The sequence below is a fragment of the Chenopodium album genome, chromosome 1 (assembly GCF_948465745.1).
Source record: "Chenopodium album chromosome 1, dcCheAlbu1.1, whole genome shotgun sequence".
In the NCBI taxonomy this organism is placed as follows: Eukaryota; Viridiplantae; Streptophyta; class Magnoliopsida; order Caryophyllales; family Amaranthaceae; genus Chenopodium; species Chenopodium album.
Window position 1 is genome coordinate 61,894,351 of NC_137834.1, and position 27,509 is coordinate 61,921,859.

Genomic DNA, 27,509 nt, shown 5'->3' on the forward strand with positions numbered 1-27,509 from the left:
CAGACCTCAGAGACGGGCCTGCTGCCCTTTCTCAAGGAATCTTTCAACCCTTTAGAGCAATTGGTTATTTGTGTTCTGCTGCCCTTTAGAGCAATTCCTTTAGGTGTTGGTGTTTACATGGCACCTAATGGGAATGCATACAGCAATGTAAGTGATTATTTGTGTTCTGATGTAATAAAATATGAGTTGTCATGTTCTTTTCTATACTGATGCATAACTTTGTGTGTGTGTGTGTGTGTGTTTGGTAGACACCAACTGGGAGAGGTACACCCATTCAGCTTACACAATCAAGCCAAACATCCACACTTCAATAGAATAGCCAGAGGTCTAGTTATGTTTCTTTTGCCAAGTCAGTCCAACAAAACTTATATATTTGTACTGACTAATAGTATTGTAGACACCAAAAAATGTCTCCCCAAAACCAAACCCGATGATGAACAACCTTTCACCGCTACTATTGGTCGGGTTTAGTATTTAATCCCGAGAGTGCTTAAAAAATCGTATTTTATTAAATTCATATTTTTGAACAGTCCATGGATTAGTCTTGATGTTTGATGAAATCATAGTTTTAATTTCAGCCCAAACCTATTAATTAATTTTAAGCCCAAACCTTTTTTATTTTATTGTTTTATTATTTATTTTTGGCCCAAACCCTTTATTTATTTTTATTTAATTATTTTCTTATTTTAGCCCAAATAATAATAAGTCAGAAAAAGCCCGAAATTATCAATCGGCACTTAAAAAGCCGAAAGAAATTAGGGTTAAAAATGAATTTAGACGGAAAATGGACTGAAAAATTCCCGCGCCACGGCAGACTGCCACCGTGTCACGGGAATGCTTCCCGTCTGACGGTGGGACTTCCCGTGACACGGGAGGTCTGCCGTGACACGGGACATTCCGTGTCCTTTCCGCGTAAACCCTTAACGCGTTTTTCATCCCGTTTTCTGAAAATTTCCCGCGTCACGCCAAAAGTGTACCGTGTCACGGGAAAGTGTACCGTCTGACAGTGGGGCTTCCCGTGTCACGGTACAGTTTGACCGTGTCACGGGATACTTTTTTAGGGTTTTTATCATTTTAGGGTTCCGTGTGCTCCCTCAGCAAATTTTCCCTATAAATACCCCCTCATTTCTGATGAACGGGGCACCAAGTATTTCTCTTATTTTATTCTCTCTCTTCTATGCTTTAGCCTAAACACTAGCCTACCCTTTTCACTTCAAAATTCCTTCTTTAAGCACTCAAAGGAGTCCATATTTTACTCGAGGTTCTGTCCTTAAGCCAAGGCGTGAAAGGTAGAACTGTTTGAGGGTTTGGCCCCAAAATCAACTTTATCTTATTTAATTTAATTTAATTACTGTTTATTTATTTCCTTGAAGTTACTAACTCGTTTATTATTTTGTAGTTGCAAACAAACAGAATCAAAGTAAGGATCATGTTCCTTTTGTTTTTATTATTTTTCTAACGATTTTATGTTGTTGGAATTGTGATTAAATTGGTTTTAATATTAATGTTGTTCTATAATTGTTATGATCACCATATTGCATGTTTAAAGGGAATATGTAATTGAAAATCACGCCTAATAAGATAATTTGGACAACCGGTTTAGGATCCCTTTTAATCTTATTATTAATTGAAGTGATCACCAATATTTTAGAATTATGTGTGCATTAATATTAAACCAATTTAGCTTAATAATAGTTTGGAGCAAATTGAATATTTTGTTTGTATGCCTTTGAGATCACAGGAATACTTTTCACTATAAGAATCGAGTAGAGGCCAATACGGGCGAATGTGACTCCATGACTCACTTCGTACCATCATCCTCGATCCTCCTTTCATGGTTCCGAACCATATGGAGTTAGTAATCTCATGGATTATGAATGGGGTGTAACCTTCACGGGTCAATCGTTGTTGCCTATCGTTGTCCCTTTATTCGTGGTTGCCTTAAATGATCCGTGAACGGTTTACAAGTTCCTTAAAAACTTGTTGGCGGCTCCCTACTTTATTTGTCCCTAATCGTTGTCCCTAATCGTAATGTCAATTCCCACTTCCTATGAGTGCCAAGCATATTCACAACATGCTTTTAAAGTAGGCGCACTTCGAGCGACGCCTACAAGTATCAACATTCAATGATGGGCTGCAATATTATTTTGAAACAATGGATGCATGTAATTTTTTAAAACAATGTTGTTCTGTTTCTTTTGAGAAATCTGATATGTGCATATGTAGTCACAGAAACAATCACTCAAGGCAGTGTATATTTTGGAAACAATGTTCATTTGCTGCCATTATTTAATCAAATGATGTTATTATTCATTGAAGGTAGAGTACAACTGCCATTTCATTTCACAAACTACAGGAGCTTACAACAGCATCTTAACACTACATATCCTTTTTAACGTCATTCATTTCAAATACAACACTAACATAACAAAAAACAATCATGATAACAGCAAAGCCATAGAAAAATTCCTTTCATTCCTTGCGCTTTTCATTAATTCAATCCTAACTTGGCAGAGTTCAAACTTCAATTCCTATAATTCTTCCTCTGCATTCTCCTTCTTAAGCTGCAATTTCTTGATTTTTTCATCCAACAAACCCTTCTCATACTCCATTTGTGCAATGATTGTCTCCTTTTCAAACACTGTAAATCGCAAATCTTCAGCAATTTCCACACCATCCCACTTAAAAAAATCACAACAAGTATCCTGTAATTAAATACACACACCCAATTTAATTTTTGACCTAAAAAACCCTAAATTACAAAGTTTAATTAAAATCGAAATTAAACATACTGCCAAAGAGGGCATCCATGAAACTTCATTCCAGCATTAAGTCCATGCTTCACTGTACGAAAAATCGTGTCCCTACCACAGTTCCATTTCACCTTGGACTGACTTCCACCTCTTGAATTAGAGGACGAACCAGAAGCCAGAAAATTGCCTATTTCCAGGCATTGTCGAAGAAAAACGAGGAGACTTAGAGGAGAATTAGAAAACGAGGAGAATAGTGAAGGAAAGAACAAGAGAATTAGAGTGAATTGAAGCTATGGTGAGAAAGGGAATCAGGGAAGGAGAGATCGTTTTAAAGGAACAAGAGTTAAACGGAAAAAAAAGAAATAAATTAATTCAACAGTCACTGCCACGGATGGCAACCTGTTGTAAAAGGTTGGGTGACCTTCTAGGCCTAATGAAATAGAATGGGGGGTAAACACATTCGAAAGTCAAACACATTCAAATTGGGGCGTTGGCTTTGCGTTGACTTTTCTCTCTTCTCTCTCTTCCATAGTTCTGTGATTTTGATGGTTTTTCCTCCTTAAGATCTTTAACAATGGCAAAGAAGAAGAAACCAGCTACTCCTCTCCCCCAAGCTGCTGTAAAACATACTCATATAGCTCCGATTGATAAGATTCTGGAAAGTTTAAGGAATTATGGGTCTACTTTCAACCCAGATTCGATTGATGAAGTTGATGAACTTGTTACTCCAGCTCCTGGATTAGTTCATCCATCTGCTGGAATGTTGCCCTGAAGTGATGTAAACACCTTTTTTGCAGCTAAGGACCTAAATTTTGGCTCGATTTCAAAGGATTTCAATAGAACAGTACCTAGGGTTTCTCCGGTTACTGTTCCATTGGATTCTGTTCTTGATACTTCTTCTCTTCCCAATTCGAATGTTCCCATGCCAAATGCTGATCTACCTGAACATTCTGAGGGATTAGTAGCTCCTGATTCAAATAATGATACCTCATTCCGTGGAAAACTTGCTGTAAAGGGATCTGCTCTGTTGTATGTTGCTCCTGTTATTAAGGAAGGTAAGCTTGTTGCTAAATTGGTTTCTGCTGATTTGCTAGAGGGTAATAAGAAGTGGTGTAATGCTGTAATATTCTATGTTGTGGGTTACTACCCTATTATTGCTGTTGTGCATAGGTTTATATCTCAGAATTGGAGTGATTTTGGAAAACCATAAATCTTCTAACATGATGATGGTTATTTTGTCATCAATTTACATTCTGCAGCTAATATAAATACTTTGTTGTTCTCTGGACCCCATATGTTTTATGGAAAACCTGCTATTAATATTGTTAAACCTTGGAGTGAAAAGTTTGATTTTCACTCTGAAGTGCTCAGAACAATCCCTTTATGGGTCAAGCTCCTAAACTTGCCCTTGAACTGTTGGGGAACTGATACCCTAAGCAGTGAAAGAAGCTGCTCAGAAACAAGTGTGGGTTCCTAAAACTCATGATATTGTTCCTCAAGCAAAGGTCAATGCTGATGTTGTACAACCTACACATCCTCCTATGACTACTCCTGCTGAAGATCATTTAGTTAATTCTGATGATGGATGGAGATTGGTGGGGAAAAAGACTAAAGCTCAGACTGTTAGACAGACTCAACATGTTGTTACTAGGGTGAATGCGTACAATGCTTTAATGGCTGATGAGGAGGCTGCTAATCCTATCGGGGGTGATGGTAATCCCCCTCTAGTGCCATGATTATTTCAACTTGGAACATTAGGCGTCTGAATGATCCCAATAAAGTGACTGTTGTTAAGCAGTTACTTAGAGACCACTCTATTGATGTTGTAGTTATTTTAGAAACTAAAGTTAAACTGCATAAATTTGATTCTGTAAAAAAGAAGTTTGGCAAGGCTTGGGAGTGGATTTGCAATTATTCTTTCTCTTCCAAAGGTAGAATCTGGGTTGGCTGGAAACCTGATGCTGTTTCTTTAGATGTTATAACTGTTAATGAGCAGTTTGTTCATACTATTATCTATACTAAGGGTTTGCAACATCAAATTGCCTGTACCTTTGTTTATGGGCTGCATTCTATTCAACATAGAGCTCCTATGTGGACTGATATAAAAGGTTTAGGTAATATTCAATTACCTTGGCTTTGTATTGGTGATTTCAATTCTGTCTTGTCTTCTCAGCACAGGCTTAATGGGAATCCAGTTACTGACTATGAGGTTAAGGATTTCCAGGAGTTTGTTCATAACTTGGATCTTGTTGAAATCAAGAGTAAAGGTTTCTTTTACTCTTGGAATAATAAGGGTCATGGAATGGATAGGATTGCTACCAGAATTGATAGAGGTTTGGTGAATGAAGCTTGGATGATGGCTTATGGTCAAACTGAGGCTATCGATCTCTCTCCTTCTTTATCTGATCACTGTCCTGTTTTGGTGGATTTAGTTCACTCTGTAGCTGGGAAGGGCAAACCCTTTAGATTTCTGAATTGCCTTGCTTCTCACAAGGATTTCCAGGAAGTTGTGTCTTCTCATTAGAATGTCAATGTTACTAGTAACTCTATGTTGCAAGTCTGGAAGAAACTAAAATATGTCAAGTCTGGTCTTAAAGATCTAAATAATAGGCATTTTACTAAGATCAGTGATAGATTGGAAGCTGCTAAGTCTCATCTTACTGAGGTTCAATCTCAATTAGCTGAGGACTTTACTAATGTTTCTCTTCATAATCAGGAGTCTGCTGGGATAGAAAAAGTGAAGTATTGGATGGATACTTATGAGAGTATCTTAAGGCAAAAGTCAAGAGTTGACTGGATCAAGATTGGGGATTCTAACTCTCATTATTTCTTTTATGTTCTTAAACAAAGGCAGAATAGGAATAGAATTGATTCTATTTATAATAGTGATGATGTTTTGCTGAAGGATCCAGGTTTAGTTCAAGCTGAAATTATTAACTTACATCAGAATCTTTTAGGTTATGCTGCTAGTACTTTACCAGCTGTTGATGTTGCTATTGTTAGGGCTGGGAAGCAGCTATCCTTTAATGACATTGATATTCTTTTTGCTCCTGTTTCTCATGCTGAAATTGACCAAGCTTTGGCTAGTATTGGAGATGACAAAGCTCCTGGCATAGATGGATTCAATGCTGTGTTCTTTAAACAAGCTTGGAACCATGTGAAAATTGATGTTTACAGGGCTATTCTGGATTTCTTTGACACTGGTGTTCTTGTGAAATCCTGGAGTTGTACTACTCTTACTCTGGTTCTAAAGGTTCAGAATCCTTCATATGTTAAGGAATATAGACCTATTGCTTGTTGCACCCTTGTTTATAAGTTGATCTCTAAGGTCATAACTGCTAGATTGGCAAGGGTGGTCGGTTCTGTTGTTAATGATGCTCAGGCTGGGTTCATCCCTGGGAAGCACATTGGGGATAACATTCTACTTGCTACAGAGTTGATCAAAGGCTATTCTCACAAATTTGTTACTCCTAGGTGCATGTTGAAAATTACTCCTAGGTGCATGTTGAAAATTGATCTTAGGAAATCATATGATTCAGTTGAATGGGGTTTCCTTGAGACTATGCTTGGTGAATTGGGATTTCCTAACAAGGTTATAACATAGATTATGAGCTGTATAACTTCTGTTTCTTACTCAGTTATGATCAATGGATATCCTTCTGCTCCTTTTCAAGCAAAGAAAGATTTAAGACAAGGTGATCCTATGTCCCCTTTCCTTTTTTGCTTTATGTATGGAGTATTTGTCTAGTTGTTTGCAGAATATGACTAAGGATCCAGACTTTAACTTTCATCCTAGGTGTGAGAGACTTGGGATTACTCATTTAATGTTTGCAGATGATTTACTGATGTTCTCTAGGGCTGATTTGGGTTCTGTTAAGCTTCTTTTTAAGGCTTTTCAGAAATTTTCTAATGCTTCTTGTTTATCTGCAAACTTGGATAAAAGTGATGCCTACTTTGGGGGTATTTTGGATCATGTTAGATGTGAGCTTCAGCAGGTTTTGGGAATGGCTAATGGCATTCTCCCCTTTAAGTACTTAGGTGTTCCCATGTCTTCTAAGAAACTCACTATTTCTGAATGCAGGCCCTTAATTGAAAGGATTACAGGCAGAATTGATACTTGGGCTGCTAAGCACTTGTCCTATGCTGGCAGGTTACAGTTAATTAAAAGCATTCTCTTTGGTGTTCAAGCTTATTGGGCTCAGATTTTCATTTTACCAAAGAAAATCATTAGAGAGATGGAATCTAGATTTAGGTGTTTCTTATGGACTGGGAAAGGTAACCCTACAAAGAAAGCTCTTGTTGCCTGGAAGTTTATGTGCCTTCCCAAGTCCTGTGGTGGTTGGAATTTGATTTCCTTGGAAGACTGGAACAAAGCAGCTATTACTAAAGTGCTTTGGGACCTTGCTAGCAAATCTGATACCCTTTGGGTCAAATGGGTTCACATTTACTATTTTGCAGGCAAGACTTTTTGGATTGCTTCTATTCCTAACAAGGCTTTTAGATTTTGAAAAAGATCCTTGCTTGTAGAGAAATTGTAAATGATATTGGTGGATGGGATAATGCTAATGTTAATGGCAAGATGCAGATCAAGAAACTGTACAGTATCATTAAACCTCAGGGCCCTAAAGTTCCCTGGAAGAGAATCACTTGCAATAATCAAGCTTCACCAAAGAGTATTTTTTGTCACTTAGCTTGCTATTCTGGATAGATTGGTCACTAAGGACAGACTGATAGTATGGCAAATCCCTTGTGATCCTTGTTGTTTCTTCTGTGCTGGTGCTAATGAGAATGTGCACCATTTGCTATTTGTTTGCATTTATTCAAATGTGATATGGTCTTCAATGTTACAAATTCTGGGTTTTCACTAGGCCTGTATTAAGCTTTGCTGATGAACTGCACTGGATTGCAAAATGATGCAGGAAAACTGATGCTAGGAGCAGACTCATTGTGATGTGCTTTTGTGAAACGGTCTACAATGTGTGGCTTCAAAGAAAAGCTTTAATGTTTACAGGAAATTGTAAATCAGCTTCTGAGTTAATGTAACACCCCAATAATTCTCTCTTTAAACCTGTGAGAACCCTGAACAATATTCAAGAGAATTACTGGCGTGCTACCGCTACGTGTTCAAACGTTAAGGCTATATCAGAAATTAGCAGCGGACAAACTAACTCAGTTATAAATAAGTTTCAAAACCAAATTAAATCATACAACTTGGAACCATTAAGGCCCTTATTCAAAACCCCACAAAAGTAGTAAATAAATAAAACAGAGTTTAAATAAATTCAAACTTATGAAAAGAAACAAACCGCGAATAATAACCAACTCTCTACTCAAAATCCCACAACCCTGATGCAAATGTTGTGTATGTAAGAACCTGTGTTTAATCTGCTCCCCAATATTACAAGTGTAAAAATTGGATCGTCACAGGGTCATTGAAAGGCGAAGGCCATGACCAAAGAAAGACATACAAAGCACGCAATTAGCAAAGCTGAGTACATACAAGCTGCAAAACATAAAAGAAATCCCTAACATGCTACTAATAATCAACCATTATGCATCATTAGTTTATAGACTCGGCACATGACTCAACTATTTATATTACTAAGACTCCATTAATTAATAATAGGTATATCATTATTTTTATTCATTGGATTACACAATAGACAAGGTTGTCCAACCCATGCTCCATTTTGAACATCAATAAAAGAAAAACTCCATGCCTCCTTTCGGAAACATTAATAAACATCCAACGACCACGGGCGCGACTTCGTGACCGTAGTTAGTATGAGAACTCACCTAACTCCTAGTTTTAAAAAAATATATTTGAAATAAGAGACTCGTAGATCAGACGGCCTCGAGAAAAGTACACGGCTTCTACCCCATGTACCCCAACCCCTGATTGTCATTACTCCAAATGTGCACCAATCCAGAGTTTTATTGCTCATCCATCTTGCAGTTTACGTGATTTACAGGTTTAGACTTGGTGATGACTCATATGCAAACAATACAATCAATCCAATCAAGTAAAACAATTTCCCAATTTCAATTCTTGATTTATTAGTGACAAGCAACATTTATTGTTTATTCCTTTACTACCTTGGTGTATAAACACCTTGAGTGCATAAGGCACCCCAAAACCTTAACCTCGTCTTATAAGACTTGAATTCTTCCTTTACTCATCCTGTTTGCATAATCATGAATGAGTAATGGATTAATCTTTACACCAATCACATACCTTTGCCTCTAAGCGCACCTTGCGTAATTAGAGCACAAATAATTCTTGCAATATAAAATAGTGCACGTCATACGAAATTCACAATGTATAACCAAACAATTTAACTCAGTCATCCCTATACATGATACTAAGTTCTCGATCCGTCCTTAAACATGCACCTAAAAGAAAGGTTTCCTAATAACTTGTACGTACCTTGAGCAAACGAATGGGTATGCCACTTTACTAACTAGAAATCAAATTCAATAAACTCCTCTCCTAAACCAAATAATAATATCTCAATCAATACCCAATCAATCAAATTTACAGCAATACTAACTTACTTTAAAACCTTCAAAATCCAAATCAAACATCACTTTAAAACCTTCCCTTTAGTTAGAATTAAAGACTTATATATAGTTCTTTAATTTTTCTTTATAAAAACCTTAAAATACACTCTTATACATGAAATTACAACAAGTTTAAAGTTTAATAAAAATCTTAAAATTATTTAAAAACCCCTAATAATCTCCCTTTTCAATGGGTGATTAAACCCTCTTTATAAAACATCAAAAGTAGTACTTAGACACTATTTCCAGCACTTAAAACTTCAATAAAAACATATATTTATGCTTAATTAACTTTAAACATAATTAATTTTATTAATCAAACTCAAGGATAATATTTTAAGTATAAAAAAACTTCGTTAAAATCAAAAACTGCCCGAAAATCATATTTAAAGGCTGAATTTGGCCACGAGAGGGTGGCACACATTACCAAAGGTGGTGATTCTTTCTTAAAACGTTGTTTCTACATGGAAAACTGCACTTTTATATCAAAACCGGATGAGTTCAGAACCTGACCGGGATTAAAACGGGATTAATATTAATGAACGAAAATCTAAAAATTAAAACACGAATTTACGTGTTCAAAATAATCTGGAATTAAGTTAAACTAATCAGTAGTTATAATCACCAAAATTTCAAAACATCATTACTATAAAAGCCCTAAATCAATTGTTCATAAAAACCCTAAAATCATGATTTTCAATAATTAAAAACCCTAGGTTATAAAATTTACAAAATCTGAAAATTATGACATTTAAAAAATCTGAAATTATCAAATTTAATCATCAAAATACAATTTGATACTAATTAAATTAATTTCAAACAATAAAATCAAAACCCATAATCAATAATTATAATTATTCAAATTAATAAAACAAAGGAGAAAATAAGACTAACCTTTTTGTGTGGGAAAAATTTGGGGATTAATGGGGTATTTATAGGGGAGAATGTTGTAGGGTAAATAGAAAGATTGGGGCTCATAAAATTAATGGGCCAAATGATTGAAATGGACTAAGCTTTAGTTGTATTGAAATAAATTATAGAATGAAGGTTCATAAAATAATTTGTACCAAAATAATTTTTGACCCAAATTAATAATATATTTAAAAATACGGGAGATTATAGTTGATTAGGGAGATAATTTTTTTGGTTGCTTGCAGATGTAATAGCATTGATAGATATTTACTGTATTCTGCTTAGGTTGTTGTTCTGGTCCTGGTTCTTAGTACCCTTCCTAGAAGGTGCCTAAGTTCCCGAGTCCAGTAGTTGGTTCATGTTCTTCCTAGAACCCTTCCTAGAAGGTGGCTAGGCTTGGACTGGATTCTGTTTGGTGTTTGGTTGGCCAATTTGGTCTTTGGTGTTTGGGGTGTTACAGCTTAGCTTTGTTGTAAGTTGTAACCTTATTCTTTGGTAATAAAATTTCTATTTACCAAAAAAAAAAAAAAAAAAAAAAAATGAATGGGGGAGTAAAGGTGGGAGTAATCATGTATAATTAAAAGGTGAGATTAATAGAATAAGGGCCTGTTCTGATTGACTGAACTGAACTGAACTGAACTTATTAATTAATGATTTTTAACTACGGATTAGTGATCTTTGATTATTTATTGATGATTTATTACTATACATATGTGTATATACAAATGTACATATTATTATTATTATTATTATTATTATTATTATTATTAATTATTGATTATTATTATTATTATTATTATTATTATTTATTGATTATTATTATTAGTATTATTATTATTGTTATTATTATTATTATTATTATTATTATTATTATTATTATTATTATTATTATTATTTATTGATGATTATTATATTATTATTATTTATTGATTATTATTATTAGTATTATTATTTCAATTATTATTATTATTATTATTATTATTATTATTATTATTATTATTATTATTATTATTATTTATTGATGATTATTATTTTATTTATTACTTATTGATTATTATTATTATTGTTCATATTATTATTATTATTGTTGTTGTTGTTGTTGTTGTTGTTGTTGTTGTTGTTGTTGTTGTTGTTGTTGTTGTTGTCGTCATTGTAATAAGAGCTTAAAAGAATGAAATTTGGCTTTATATCATTAGCAATATCATTAGACATAAATTAAGGGCTTGTTCTCATTGACTGAACTCAGCTGAACTGAACTGAATTGAACTGAACTAAACTGAACTGAATTGAGCTGAACTAAAATGAATTGAACTGAATTGAATTGAACTGAACTGAACTGAAATGAATATTTTATAAGAGAAGGAAATTAGGAGCTGAGCTGAACTGAACTGAACTGAGCTGAACTGAACTGAGCTGAACTGAACTGAACTGATTTGAGCTGAACTGAACTGAACTGAACTGAATTTCAACGTAAGAGAACAGGCCCTAAGAGCTGAACTGAATTGAACTGAATTTCAACGGAAGAGAACAGGCCCTAAGACCGGTGAAAGGTTGAATTATTAAAATCAAATTTTCCTTTTTTTTTTTCCCTTTTCTTTTCTTTTACTTTATTTATTTATTTTTATTTTAAGGAATGTTAGGCGAGTAATATCGACTCACTATAATTATATCTAGCAACAAGATATGCTAAAGTATTACCCGCCTTACGAACATGACTACACTTAAAAGAAGAAAAACCATGCTTCAGTCGCTTAATATTTTTATAAAAAAGCATCAATGGGAAGTATCCTGCAACCTCTTATTCAATGTTATACACAATATTGTATGCGTCGCTTTCCAATTCAATATTGTCAAACTCAATTTTACTTAAATTTATATACTCCGTAGCTGTTAACTTTAAGATTTGTTTTCTTAATAGACTAAATTAAATAAAAAAAGGGAAATTCCCATTGGTACACCCGTGGTTTTGACTTTTCCCATTGATGCACTACAAAATTTTTACCTTTCCATCGGTACACCCATGATTTAGTCTTTTTCCCAACCGTGACTAACACCGTTAAAAAGTATTTCATTAAGTTAAAATAATTAGGAAAAGACTATAATACCCCTTTTAAATATCTTATGTCTCGATTTGCGTGTCGAAAATTGTTCGGTTAAATTTTTGGCAGTCCTAGTCATTAAGGATCCAAATTAACCTCGAAATTAGCAAAAAAATAACCACAAATGTCTCATATGCGTGTCAAAAAATGTCTCGATTTGAGTGTCATTACTTTTTTGTGATAATAATTGTTCGGTTAAAGTTTTAGGAGTCATTTTGACCCTTTATGGGTCTAAATCGAACTCGAAATTGTAAAAAAATCAACAAAAATATCTCATTTTGCACGTCATGATATTTCTTTTTTGTTTTGTCATGACACGCAAAACGAGACATTTTCGTTAATTTTTTTTACAATTTCGAGTTCGATTTAGATCCTAAAGGGATCAAAATGATCCCTAAAACATTAACCGAACAATTACTATCACAAAAAAGTAATGGCATGCAAACCGAGACATTTTTGACACGCACATGAGACATTTGCGCTATTTTTTTGCTAATTTCGAGGTTTAGATCTTTAAAGACTAACATGACTTCCAAAACTTTAATCGAATAATTTTCGGCACGCAAATCGAGACATTAGATATTTAAAAGGGGTATTATAGTCTTTTCCTTAATTATTTTAACTTAATGAAATACTTTTTAACGGTGTTAGTCACGGTTGGGAAAAAGACTAAACCTTGGGTGTACTGATGGGAAGACAAAATTTTTGGAGTGTATCAATGCAAAAAGTCAAAACCACAGGTGTACCAATGAGAATTTCCCAAAAAAAAAAACACTAAGGACCTACTAAAAAATGACATGTTTGCTAGTTTTATACAGCTGATAAATTGATGATGGAACTCGACCCATTGATTTATTTATGACGGATCTAACCCATTTATAACCGGGCGGGTCATGGGTTTTAATAGCTGATAATTGAATGAAATATCCCCCTTGAATCCAAGGCCTCCAAGCTCCAACCCTACCTGTGTCTCTGAGTTCTCCATTGAAGCGCACTCAACGTTCTCCATTGAAGGCACCCAACATCGCACTTGATGAAATCAGACCTCAGAGACGGGCCTGCTGCCCTTTCTCAAGGAATCTTTCAACCCTTTAGAGCAATTGGTTACATCACTAGCTCTGTTCCTTTCTCTGTTCAAAGGCTTGGCACTGAAACTTTCGTCACTGTTAGCGTTGGAAAAGCTTGGCAAATTTACAACGTACTCACTTTTATTTTTTTTCCTTCTCTTTTTTTTGTTAATGTTATTCAATGAAGAACTAATTTTCCAATATTTTTTTTATGGTGGGCAGTGTGCGAAGCTTAATTTGGTCCTTGTTGGTAAGTGGACATCTTTTCTATTATTACTTCTCTTTTTCTTTTGGGTTATTTTTATATAGCTATTGGAATTATTGATTATATATATATAGTTTTTTCTCATTTTTTTTTGTGAAATTTGGTGTATTTGAATTACTTGGGTTTTTGGTGTATATGATTGTAAGGGGTGAAGGATAAATGAAATGAATAAAGAGTTTTTTTTTTTTTTCGAATGGTTCAGAATAAGGTGCTAATGTAATTCTTGCAAGGGTCTTAATTTGTTGTTGTTGTTGTTGTTTTTTTTTTTTTTTTATTTTTATAAATAATAATTCTATTTATTTTTTAGCCAATTCCTGAATGCATGAATATCATATTATGTGTCGCATTTTGGTTTCTTGCAGTAAGGCGTAAAGCTAATCTGTCACATGTAACACCTGAAATTGAAGTGTTGTGTTATATTTGCTCTTAGAAGAAATATATTGTTAGCTGACTTATACCTAATTGTTGATGCTAATAATTTTGGTGATTCATATAACAAATGACTAAGTTACAATGTGAAACGACCAACTTTATTTATTGTAGCTTTTTTCTTTTTTGTTGGCAATTAAAGTGACATTTTGTTGTTCTTTATTCTCTAGGATTGCTGAAATGTTTTGGTAAGGAAAATTGTATTGTTTAGTTGCTTAGAGTTAAAAGTAGAGTAGTGGGGAGGTAAGAGGCGAAATTTTCTGTTGTTAAAAATAATTGAAACTTGCATACTTTAAATGCTGAATAAAAAGTTCAATTACTGCAGTTAACTGCAACTAATAATAAAAGCTTGGTGATAATGCACCTTCTTTTTTTTTGTTCACTTTCCAATTGCTTTTCATTGTAAGAAAGTGTTTTTTTAATTAGTTGGAACAAAATCAGTAGAAATAGATTGAAGCAATGTTGAGGAGTGCAAATGACGACTAGGTTTTTATATGAATATGACCTTTAAATCATAGACCAATATATGCACTTTTTTTTTGTTTCGCTTCTTTGGGTTTGCCTCATTACATCTCCTATATAAGCACCAGTACTGCCAATAATATGACTCGCATAGCTACAAGATCTGTTTGTAGTGGTTCCAGTTATGTTGTTTGGGGTTATAATAATTGGCATACACATCCAAGAACTATATAAATTTGTGCTAACTCTATGGCATTGGCCTCCGGCCCTCCACCTCTACTTCGTGCTCACCTTGTTTTAATTTGTTACTACAATATACACATGTCGGTGCTCTTTGTCCTAACAACCTTGATTCCCTAAATCTTACACCTTACTGCCTTTGTATATATATTTGATGATTGAAAAAAATAATAATTAAAATAACGAGTAATTTACTTGGTGCCGGTCTGATTTAATTTGATTTGAGACTCAATTGGTTTAGGATTCAGTCAAATTGTGTTCTAGCAATGTTTTAACAGTGTGTGACTAAGGCTCACCAAGCTGGCATGCCTTAGTTCGAACTCTACATGTGTTTCTTGGCATCTTGCTAAGATCTATATGTGGTATTGGATTTTATATGAGCTGACTACTATTACTGCATGAAATTATCCAAAAAGAAATAAAAACTATTACTGCAAGAACTGTAGGGTTTAGTTGATTTGACTGTGTGAGAGAACTCTCGTGTTTTGCATGGTAATATGAGCTGATTATTGTTAGTCTATTACTCTCGTGTGGATGAGTAGTTGAGCACCTATGTTTCCCAACACCCCGCTGTATGTCGGGTGTCGCGTGTTGGATCCTTTGACAATTCGATACGACATGACACCCAAATGTGGTAATGTTGGTGGTATTGTAGCGGGGAAGTTACAGTACCAAGTAAGCATATTTTTGTACCAAAATCACATATTTTAGTACAATTTGTACCGATTTTGGTAGTTATTTGGTACCATATGAGATTAATACAGTGAGGCGCGTCAACCGACTCTTATTGTGGCCAGATAAATGTTGTGAAAAACTCAAATGTGTAATAATGGAACTAATTAGCTTTTTAAAGAGATTAGGCCCTAGACTGAATGTGCTGAAGCTGTTCACAATCCTTAGTATGCCATACTCTCTTAGTACCTTTGAATCTTTAATGCTCTTATTGGTTGCTCACTTTGCCAAGCACTGGTTTTCTAATGCTTTTCTTATCTTTTTTTTTTTTTTTTTTTCAAAATTACTGAAGGTCCCCAACTTCCAAAGAAAATCCGGGCTCTTGCTTCCTACCGTGATTATACTTTTGCAGCTTATGGGAACAAAATTGCAGTGTTTAAGCGTGCTCATCAGGTTTTATTTTTGAGGCTCTGTATTAAGTGTGTCCTTTATTATGATTCCATTCCTAATTAGTAATTATTGTCTGGTAGTTCTCTTAGTTTAATATTGCTGTAAGCATTAAATATGCCCTTATAGCATAAGCATACACTTTGTTATGTGCATAGAACTGTCAATTCGTGTAATCATGCTAGGTTCAAGTTGGCTCAATGTCTCCAAATCAAGTTCTGGTTTGGGTTATGACAAGTTATTTACCCTTTCGGTTGTAGGTCGGGTACGATTCAATTCAATTCAGGCTGGTTTGTTCCAATTTTGGTTTAAGGTGGATTATGATAGATAGATTCCGGTTTTGTTAGGGTTGGTTCATTATTGGGTTAGATTAATTTCAAGTCAGTTCATCTATAGGCTTGGGTGAACTTTGAATCTGATTATATTTAGGAGAGTCAAGTTTGGATCGAGTTATACCACCATTAGGTCGGGTTAAGTTTGGGAAACAAGTGTGGGTTAAGTTATCAAAATACTCCACATTTTTTTATTGGAAGTATATAGATAATTAAACTCTTTAACTTTTTATTTAATAAATATCTATCATAAGTGTAATAATAATAATTATTTTACAATGACGGCGAAAAGTTGGAGCGTCAAGTGTCTCTATCTCATGACCTAACATCTTTATATATTAGTGATTAGTTATATGATGTGATATACCAAGAGTTAATTAAGGTTCAATTGATTTTATTATTTATTGATTGGCAGGTTGCAACTTGGAGCTCTCATACGGCAAAGGTCAAGTTATTGTATCTGTTTGGTGATCACATCTTGAGTGTTGATGTTGATCATCATTTGTTTATATGGGCCTTTAAAGGAATTGAGCAAAATTTAGAGCCAGTTAGCCATATCGTTTTGGAAGGAAAATTTTCTCCTACTTGTATTGTTCATCCAGATACTTACTTGAATAAGGTACGTACATATCCTCTTTCTTAAATTCTGTGTAGATTGCCTCTCCTTTATCCTTCTTAATTCATTTACTATAGGTAGGGGATTTTAGTATGGAGTAATCAGGAAATAACCGTTGTTGTTTGTAATGCTATTTTTATTCACCCCTTTACCTTCTTATAATTCCCAACTCCTCTATTTTAATTCCCCGCACCCCCAATGTCCAAGGGAGGGTCGGTGACGATGGTGGGGAGTGAATGTGAAGGAGGGAAGGCAGTGAGTGAAGGAGGGAGAGAGATAATGTTTGGTGAAGGAGAAAGGAGTGAGATGCCAGTTAGTGAGGGAGGTTGGTGGTGACCAGTGAGAGGAAAAAATGATGTGTAAGGAAAAAAAAGGTATCCAAAACAACACATGATATCAAAGGCAATTGTTTTCCATTCTCCTTGATTCCCTTTCTTAAATTCTTTCCCTTTTACGAACCAAATGGTACTTATACAATATCTTTTATTACTCATGTCTTAGTTCTGTTGGAGAGCTTTTGAAGTTCTGTTTTTTATTTTTTTTCCAGGTTATTTTGGGTAGCCAAGAAGGAAATTTGCAGATCTGGAATGTTAACACTAAGAAAAAGCTTTATGATTTTAAGGGATGGGATTCTCCCATATCTTGTTGTGTCTCATCTCCAGCTCTAGATGTTGTTGCTGTGGGTTGTGCTGATGGGAAGATCCATGTCCATAATATACGTTATGACAAAGAGCTTGTCACATTCACACATTCTATGCGAGGTGCTGTGACTGCACTATCTTTTAGCACTGGTAAGAGTTATGGAATATTTGGTTACTTTTTTATGTGAATGCAGCTTAAAAAAAATTATAAGGTCATCTTGAATTTTTATGATCATCTATATCTTTAAGGGAAACCTTTTTAGCTAGCTTATTCATAGTTATGTGATTGTGTGAATTCTTTAGTCATTATTCTTTTTTGGCAAGTTGTCTTGAACTTCTTTGACATGCTCTCTCTCTCTTTGGTAAAGGTGGCCAATGCTATATAAAATTTCCTGCTTAATTTAAGTTGTTGGCCTTGGGCATGACAAGATGCATCAATGTCGATGTCTCACTTATGTTTAGTTTGGTTAACGTGTGAAGCTTTTACTAATTTTGGTAGGTATTTGTTGCTGAAGTTATGTCATCTTATTGTCATGAATGAACTTTCCTTTACCAAACTTTTATTCATTATTGTGGATACTATTGTTTTTCACTCCTAAGAAGTCATGATTGTGGTTGCATTGTCATTCAGTGTTGTGGAAGTGTTATATTGTAGGTGTCCTGTTGTGCATTGTTGCTGCCGGCTATTGAGGCATCATTTTACTAAACGAAAATATTTACTTTATATTATTGTAATCTAGAGTATTGGAACCTTTTGTAATTTACACCTTGAAAACATATTTTTACTGATTTTAATTTCTTAACAATATGAGCAATTTATAACATTTTGGAATGGCAAAATATGAATCTATATTTGTCTTATGTGTATAGATCTTCATTACAAAGTATTTATTTGTACAACTCTTAATGGGTTGGTGACTGTTGTGATTACTTTATATTATTGTAATCTATACTTGTATGGATGTTGTCTTGTGAATTTAGAATATTAAGAAAAGATATTTAAATAACCTATTGACCTTGAAATGATTCTGTGTTCCTGTGTGAATGACTATCCTTCTATTTTATTAATCCATTTTTACTGTCCAAAATTAGATGATCTCAATGCTAAGTCTTGCATTGTATCGCTCCTATTGTACCAAAATACTATGGTTCAAATCCTCTATGAGATGATGCAACGGACTAGCGTGAGAATGATAATGTACTGGGCGAAAGGTTGGATGTTTTGATTGATAATGCTTAAAGCTTACAAAAGGTGCCCATGGCTTTAGGCCATGACTCTCCAAAATACACTTCAATTTTTTGGATGCCTCTCCACTACTCTACTACTGCTATATATATTACTACTACAATGCAATAACTTGGCAAACAAGGCCTTAATTACTAGAGTACTACTTTTGTCTTCTTCTCTTTTTAATCATAATGCAAACAAACTCCCAAAGCTGCCTTGTCTGACCTTTTTCAACGGTTCTCTGCTTGTGCTTGTCTTGGCCACGGTATGTTGTTGTTGCTGTTCTGACCCTGTCGCTGCTTCTGCCTTCTCTGATAAGTGAGGGTGATGTGTGGTGGTGGAGAAGGTGTTGCAATACTCCCCCCCAAGAGAGCCACCTTGTCCTCAAGGTGGAAGTGCGGAAATTGTTCATTGATGGTGTGCGCATCTTCCCATGTGGCCTCGAACTCTGGTAGATCTTGCCATTGTATCAGCACATCGATTCCCTCCCCCTTGCCAAGCTTAGGCCTGCTGTCCAACACCTGTTTAGGTTCCACAACCAACTCCATCTCATGTGTGAGTTGAGCAGGGATAGTAGTAGAGCTAGGTGCGTTGCCAAGTGCTTGTTTCAGTTGTGAGACGTGAAACACGGGATGTATCCTACATTCCTCCGGCAATAGCAGCTTATAAGCCACCTTCCCTATCCGTTGAAGGACCTCAAAAGGCCCATAAAAGCGCGCTGCTAACTTCTCGAATGGCCTCTTGGCTAAAGAGCGTTGTCGATACGGTTGTAGCTTTAGAAATATTCTATCCCCGATTTGAAATTCTACTTTCCGTCTCTTCATATCCGCATTCGATTTCATGACTTGTTGAGCTCTCATTAAGTTCACCTTCAACTCATCTAGCATCACATCGCGTTCTTGGAGCATCTCTTCCACCGTACTCACAGCAGTCTGCCGAGCCCCATCCTCATAAGGCGTGGTGGATCGCGGCCATACAAAACCTTAAAAGGAGCCATTTGTGTGGATGAGTGAGTGGATGTGTTATAAGAATATTCGGCCCAATGGAGCCACTTAGCCAATGTTCTCGGCCCCTGCAAAACACCGCAAGTATACCTCCAATCTCTTGTTGACTACCTCCGATTGACCATCCGTTTGGGGATGGTAGGAGGTGCTACGCTTGAGTGCCGTTCCCTGCAAGCAAAATAATTCTTTCCAAAACACACAGACAAATACTCGATCTCTATCCGTCACCATACTACTAGGGACCCCGTGTAGTCTGACTATCTCCCTCGCAAAAACCTCAGCCACACTTACTGCCGTGAAGGGGTGCTTGAGCCCCACGAAGTGAGCGTACTTGGATAAGCGATCTACCACCACTAAAATGGTATCAACCCCTTTCGATTTCGGCAGCCCTTCGATAAAATCCATGGTGATGTCTTCCCAAACCCGTTCCGGAATGGGTAGGGGTTGCAAAAGCCCCGCCGGCGTTTGCTGTGAATGTTTATTGCGTTGACAACTCACGCATTCTCTGACATACGATGCCACGTCGCGCCGCATTCCCACCCAAAACCACTCTCTCGCTATTCTCAAATAAGTCTTCGCCTCCCCTTCATGGCCGCCCTCCAGTGAGTCGTGGTACAGCCGTAGCAACAACCCCTTTGTCTCTGATTTGGGGGGTATCACTAACCGTCCCTTGTACAGTACATGGTTGCCTTCCAGGGTAAACCCAATCGCACCTTCTCCCTTCTCAATTGCTGTTCTCAGCCCTTGTATCCATTCGTTGCTCTGAACTTCTCTCTCTAATTGATTCTAATTAACCCCCTGAACTGCCACTAAGGCCCCCAATTCTGCCTCGCCGGCTACCTCGCCGCGCCTGGACAGAGCATCCGCCACGCGGTTGGCTATCCTTGGTTTATACTGTATATCAAAGTCAAACCCAATCAACTTCCGAACCCATTTCTGGTACTCCGACACCACTTCTCTCTGCTGAGACTCTGTTGGTCGCTTCTAATGATGAACCGCCGTCCCAAAAGGTAATGCCTCCATTTTTGGACGGCCAAACAAACCGCCATTAACTCTTTTTCGTAAATTGACTTCCCTCTACCGTTCGGACCCAACATCTTACTGAAGAAAGCCACCGGCCTCCCCTCCTGCATTAACACCGCGCCGAGGCCGAACCCAGACGCGTCCGATTCCACCACAAAGGTTTTCGTGAAATCAGGCATCACTAAAACTGGCGCCGTCGTGATCGCCTCCTTCAGTCTCCGGAACGCTTGCTCCGCCGCCGCCGACCACCCAAAGCTATCCCTCTTAAGCTGGTCGGTGAGGGGTTGCGCGATTTGGGCATAATGGAAGATAAACTTCCTGTAGTACCCCGTAAGGCCTAAGAAGCCTCTTAATTCCCTAATGGACTTAGGTGTGGGCCACTTGACCATTGCTTGGACTTTATCATGATCCACAGCTACCAGCTACCCCCTCTTCTGAAATTATATGGCCCAAATTGGCAACCCTCTCTTTACCAAACTCACACTTTTTAATGTTGGCAAAGAGGGAGTGGGCCTTAAGCACGGTCAGAACCTCCTTCACATGTTGAGTATGTTCTTCCAAGTTAGAGCTATACACAAGAATGTCGTCAAAAAAATACTAAGACAAATTTGCGTAAAAATGGCCGGAACACCTCATTCATCAACGATTAGAACATTGCCGGTGCGTTGGTTAGTCCGAAGGGCATTACCAAGAACTCGTAATGTCCTTCATGGGCCCGAAAAGCCGTCTTGTGGACATCCTCCGGTCTCACTAAAATTTGATGATACCTCGACTTGAGATCAAGCTTGGTAAAGACCTTAGCTCCGTGCAACTCATCTAGGAGCTCATCGATGATCGGTATTGGGTATTTATCGGCCACGGTTTCTTGGTTGAGGGCTCGATAATCGACGCAAAATCGCCACGACCCATCTTTTTTCTTCACTAGTAAGACCGGACTTGAAAAGGGACTTGTAGATGGCCGTATGATTCCCGCCGCTAGCATTTCTCCGATCAACTTCTCAATTTCGTCTTTTTGAAATTGTGGGTAGCGGTACGGCCGTACACTCACGGGGTTGCTTCCCTCCTTGAGCACTATGGAATGCTCATGACCCCTTGCGGGAGGTAATCCCCTCGGCTCATCAAACACTTGCCCAAATTCGCTTACCACTCCTCTCAAAAACAAGGGAACTAAGCCTACTGCCTCTTTCTTTTCTTCCTCCAACTGGTTCAACTCCACTAAGAGCCCTTTTTTTTGTTTCTTAAGAGTCTTGATCATTGCTTTGAGCGTAATACCGGACTTAGACAAACTAGGGTCACCTCTAATTGTTATCTTTCGACCTCCCAAAGAAAAACACATCTCTTGTAATTTCCAATTAGTGAGCATGGCTCCGAGCTTTTCCAACCATTGGACTCCGAGAATTACATCGGAGTTCCCTAATTGGAGGGGTAAAAAGTCCTCCTCAATTTCCACACCTTCCTCCAATTTTACCTTAACACCCAAGCACTGCCCCTTCCCTCTAATGTTCTCACCGTTACCAAGGGAGACACCAAATGTCGCATCACCGGTAATCTTCAACCCAAGCTTCTCCACGGCTTGCATTGACACAAAATTATGTGTCGCGCCGGGGTCGATCATGATCACTACACACTGCCCATTGATTTCACCCTTAAGCCTCATGGTCTTTGGGTTGGACAGCCAACAAGTGAGTTCATAGTAATTGCCACGCCTGCCACTTCCTCCGACGACTCAACGTTCTCCAACACGGCTAGTTCCCCGTTCTCCTCCTCTTCGTCTTCTTCCACTAAAAGCACGCTCAACCCCTTGGCTCCACAAACATGAGTTGGGCCGGTCCATCGGCCATCACACCTAAAACATAGGCCCTTGGCCTTTTTCTCCTGAATTTCCCTCTCCGTTAGTCGCCGGACATTTCCACTGAACTGGGTGGTGCTGGGGTTGTTACGGTTCTGGTAAGGGGTGATGGGTTGTGTGATAGAGGCTTTTGAGCTTTGTGGGGTGGAATTTGTGAGTGAATTAGCGCGGTTTGCATTACTGGACCGGTAAGGGTGGTTGGGTTGGGAATTGGGTTGGAAATTTGGTGGGATGATAGTTTGGGCTGGCCCAGTTCCTAAGAGAGTGGAAGCTGGGCTGCGGTTGAAGTAGGAGTACGGGCCGGGTTTCACGTAGGCTCCGCTGGGTTTTCTTAACCCGTTAACCCGGTTCCTCTCCTCAACCCGGATTGCTAGGTTCATCGCATCTTCGAGGGTTAACGGATTCAACATCCGAATCTCCGCCCTTATCTCTTCCTTCAACCCGTTTACGAATTGCCCTTTCATGATACTCTCAGGCACGTCAGTCAGTGGAGCGGCTTTCTCTACAAATGTTCTTCGGTACTCCACCACGGTGGTGGTGTGGGTGACGGCTAGCCACTGCTCGTGGAGAGAGCCAGCATTCACCGGTCTGAATTGAGTCAAGACCCGCATCTTCATGTCTTTCCAGTGGGTCCCGGTTGCCGGCGATGCTCCCACTGGTACCACCTCAGGGCATCCCCCTCCATAGCCACGACCGCCGCTTGCAATTTCTCCACCTCGGTGAGTCGATAGAACTGGAAGTACTGCTCTCCCCGTAGAATCCAGCCGTCCGGGTCCGCCCCGTTGAACAAGGGCATGTCAAGCTTGCGGAGTCTCCAGCCGCTCTGGTTGTCGTGGTGGTTGTTCTCGCCTCCAAACCCTGCTTCCCAATTTCCAAATCGGAGTCCATTAAGGCCCCCTGCTCCGATTGGTGGCTCATTGAGCCCGCGGTTCAAGATTGGCGGTTCGCTGAACCCGCGGTTCATATGCGGCGACCCGTTGAAGCCACCTCCAAGGTGAGGCTGCTCCACCTCCTCGTTCCTTCCTGGTGGTCGGATAGGTTGCTTTCCCAAAGCCTTAATGGCGTCACGGATCTCGTCCATGACCCTATCTTGGCGGCTGGTCGTCATATTCATTTGTTGCGTTATGTCCTGCCGGAAACGATCCATCCTTCCCTCCAATGACTGCCTTACCTTGTCTATGGACTCGTCTTGTTTCCTTAACAAGTTGTGCTGTAGCGAATTTTCTCCTACCCCAAGCTTCTCAACAATTTCCTCTACTCTTTCCTCTAGCGCCGCCACTCGCTCCGGCGTCACCGTCAACGGTGTGGGCGGCATGTCTGCTGTGATACCGATTGCAACGGACTAGCGTGAGAATGATAATGTACTGGCGAAAGGTTGGATGTTTTGATTGATAATGCTTAAAGCTTACAAAAGGTGCCCATGGCTTTAGGCCATGACTCTCCAAAATACACTTCAATTTTCTGGATGCCTCTCCACTACTTTACTACTGCTATATATATTACTACTACAACGCAATAACTTGGCAAACAAGGCCTTAATTACTAGAGTACTACTTTTGTCTTCTTCTCTTTTTAATCATAATGCAAACAAACTCCCAAAGCTGCCTTGTCTGACCTTTTTCTACGGTTCTCTGCTTGTGCTTGTCTTGGCCACGGTATGTTGTTGTTGCTGTTCTGACCCTGTCGCCGCTTCTGCCTTCTCTGATAAGTGAGGGTGATGTGTGGTGGTGGAGAAGGTGTTGCAGATGACTTATGAGTTAAACTTATTAGCATGCATGAGATTCTATGATTAGTCTCTTTAGGACACCTGAACATGAGCATTTTTATTCGTCAAAACCACAAATAAGGTAATATTGTTACCTTGACTTTGTAAAATAAGTAGGCCTTACTATTCTTTGTGTTTTATGGCTCGAGTGGATTGATAGATTTTATGCTATAGATGAACCTCATGTGAGCTTTATAGTGTCTTTCCTCCTTTCATTATGGTAACACTTTGTTGTGAGTGTGTGTGTGTGTGTGTGTGTGTGTGTGTGTGTGTGTGTGTGTGTGTGTGTGTTGGGGGGGTGGGTGGGTTGTTCTTAGTCTTCCCTTGATGATGCAACTCATAGTTGGCATTGCCATTTTCTTGTATTTAATATTTTTTAGGATAACTTGTCTTCCATGGATGTACTAAATACTGTTTTTTTTTTTTTTTTTTTTTTTTTTGTTAACATTTCCCCTTTATCTAAGAAAAGGCAACTGGCCAAGTGATCTAGATTGCTAGTGTAAGGGATATCTGTATGAGATGGATGGAGCCCATGGAGGATCTTTATAATGTGTTGCTTGGTGGGGGTTAGAAGTTGTGTTTACTTTATTGAATATGCACTGTAATGTGCCTCTCCTAAATATAGAAATAGACACTGGCTAGCATATACTAGGAATGTAAGAAGAATTGGATGCATAAATATGGCTCATGGGTAGTTAAAATGTATATCTTTTAATTATACACTAGTGGGGGATGCCAAGATGTGAAGTGGATGCATGGCATGGTTGAAGCATTTGTTTTCAACTCTGGGAGTATGAATGGAAGTTCACAATCATGTGAGTGGCTGCAAAAGAAATGATAGAGTTCAAGTTATTTGTTTGAGAATATGATTGTCCAAATGGGGAGACATCATCAAGCAAGCTGATTATTGATCACGTTAGTCACTGAAGAAGAATGTTGGATGTGTGGGAACACTTTAAGCAATGGAATCAGAAAGGAGGTTGTTTGCAATAAAGTAGGTGTGGCAGGCATTATTGACAAATTAAGGGAAAATCGCCAATGTGGGTGGTTTGGGCATGTGAGACGGAGACTCGAGGGTGCATCGGTACAAAAAGTGGAGGAGTGGGACCATGGAGGGGTTGAACGAGGGAGAGAGAGAGACTGAAAATGACTTGGTTGGAAGGAGTTAGGAAGGACATGAAGTATATGGATTTGCATGAGGATGAGGCATTGGATCATAAGGGATGGAGAAGGAAGAGTTTTGTCGATGACTACACGGAATAACAACTTTTGGTTTATGTAGTTGACCCACTAATGGGATTAAGGCTTTGATTGATCGATAGTCATTGAAGAAGAATGTTGTGGTTTTATAATATTAAGATTTACATGTTTAAAAATCTTCAATATCTTCACATGGATGTGTTTAACCCTTTCTGCTTTTACATTGTTTTTTAAATCTCAAAATTCTGGTGTTCCTCTTTGTGGGGTTTTTATTTATTTTATGTGTCGGTAAAGTGCCCACACTTATAGACAGATGACTGAACTAATCACTTGGGCTGTGTTTGGTAACTAGCTTATTTGACCAACATTAGCTTATTAACTATTAAATAAGCTAATTCAAGGTGTTTGGTGGGAAGCTTATTTAACGAGCTTATTCCACTAAATATGCTCTTTTTCAAAAAGCTCCTTTTAGGAGCCTTTTCAATTAGCTAATTCAATTTTTATGGTGAAATGACACTTATAACCCCATTAATGAAAAATCCTATATGAACTACCTACCCCACTATTAGCTTATTAGTTATTTCACATAATCAATTAGCTTTAAACCAATAAGTTATTTACCAAACACTTTTCTAAAATAAGCTAATAAAATAAGTTAGTCAAATTAGTTACTACAATCAGTTACTTAAAATCAGCTAACACAATCAGCTTTAGCTTTCAGCTTTTCCCTAAACACGGCTTGGCTCCCTAGTCCCCTCCTTTTCTCTGACTTATTGTGATTTAAAAAAAAAGTTACTCTCTTATATTAAGGCTTGTTTTATAGAAGACATGCGTCTTTGCCTCATACCCAGGCTTCGAGGACCTACATTTTCCCCCTGTTGGCTTTTACAACTAAGGTGCTTTATTTGTGCTTGTGTGTAATTTATAAGCCCTTGCTTTCAGCTCATGTCATGCATGGAAGAAAATCCTCAAAGTAACTAATGTCTTTTACGTGCTTGATTATTTCTGAATATTTTGTATTTGTTCTTTTTTGGAGAACTGAAATGATTAGCTAATGATTTCGTTTTTGGAGAACTGAAAATGAATTACACATTTTTTCGTTTTTGGAGAACTGAAAATCCTCAAAGCAACACCTTTTATTTCGTGCATTTCGTTTTTAATTCAATATTATTCCCTAGTAATCTATTTTGTAATGTTTTCACGTAAACATTGCATATTGAAAAAAATTGCACTATCACTAGCCTCTTTTATGCAAAAACTTTACAGACTTATATCTGTTTGTTTAAGGGCCTTTACAGATTATGAAATGATTGATAATTATGCAATATTTTTATAGTGTCATCTGACTGGGTAGTTAAGGCAATATAGCTGTATATTTGAAAAGGGTACTCATATATTATCCTTTTTTTTTTATGTTAATATAATGCATCCTGTAGATTGTCCATTTAGGTAGTTGGGAAGTTCTGAATGAGTTTCTTGATCTTAAAATTTGGGAGAACATATATCATCAAACTAATTGGTATAATCTTCTGTAGGCTCTCAAAGTTTTACTAAGTTATCTGCTGGGAATAAAAAAGCTTTATTATTAGAAGCTATCTGGTTTATCAAGGATTGTACAAATTCATTTTCTGTTATCTTGTTGCATCATTAGCTAAAAAAAAATGTGTGTTACAGATGGACAGTCTCTTTTAGCTTCTGGAGGCTCTTCTGGTGTCATTAGCATATGGAATCTTGAGAAACGAAGGCTTCAGTCAGTTATAAAAGATGCTCATGACGGTGCAATTATTTCACTCCACTTCTTTGCGAATGAGCCTGTGCTGATGAGTGCTTCAGCTGACAACTCTATAAAAGTAAGACAATTTTTCTAAAATTTTGACTTCTTTACACCTGGCTTTGCATGGCTTCTTTGACTTCCTTGTACATCTATGATTGGATTGTCAAATG

General features: G+C 37.6%; 2 protein-coding genes across 3 annotated transcripts in view; both read left to right on the forward strand.

The window, feature by feature from the left end:
* The first annotated feature begins 4,485 nt into the window (after positions 1-4,485).
* On the forward strand, positions 4,486-5,277 carry LOC145633967 (uncharacterized). The gene has a single exon (XM_081685549.1). The coding sequence runs from the start codon at positions 4,486-4,488 to the stop codon at positions 5,275-5,277; it is 792 nt and encodes a 263-aa protein (XP_081541675.1).
* Positions 5,278-13,234: 7,957 nt separating this feature from the next.
* LOC145556826 (U3 small nucleolar RNA-associated protein 21 homolog) overlaps positions 13,235-27,509 on the forward strand; it is a 33,506-nt gene continuing 19,231 nt past the window's right edge. The window contains exons 1-6 of one of the 2 annotated variants that reach the window (XM_081618480.1): positions 13,235-13,523; positions 13,615-13,642; positions 15,813-15,913; positions 16,655-16,858; positions 17,403-17,646; positions 27,240-27,415. In XM_081618480.1, coding sequence (XP_081474606.1) covers positions 13,359-13,523; positions 13,615-13,642; positions 15,813-15,913; positions 16,655-16,858; positions 17,403-17,646; positions 27,240-27,415 — 918 coding nt within the window. In that variant the 5' untranslated portion in view covers positions 13,235-13,358. The remainder of the gene's footprint in view (positions 13,524-13,614; positions 13,643-15,812; positions 15,914-16,654; positions 16,859-17,402; positions 17,647-27,239; positions 27,416-27,509) is intronic. The other variant, XM_081618477.1, reaches the window with a different exon arrangement.

Coding starts and splice junctions, on each gene's coding strand:
- LOC145633967 (XM_081685549.1), top strand. CDS start 4,486: ATGATTATTTCAACTTGGAACATTAGGCGTCTGAATGATCCCAATAAA.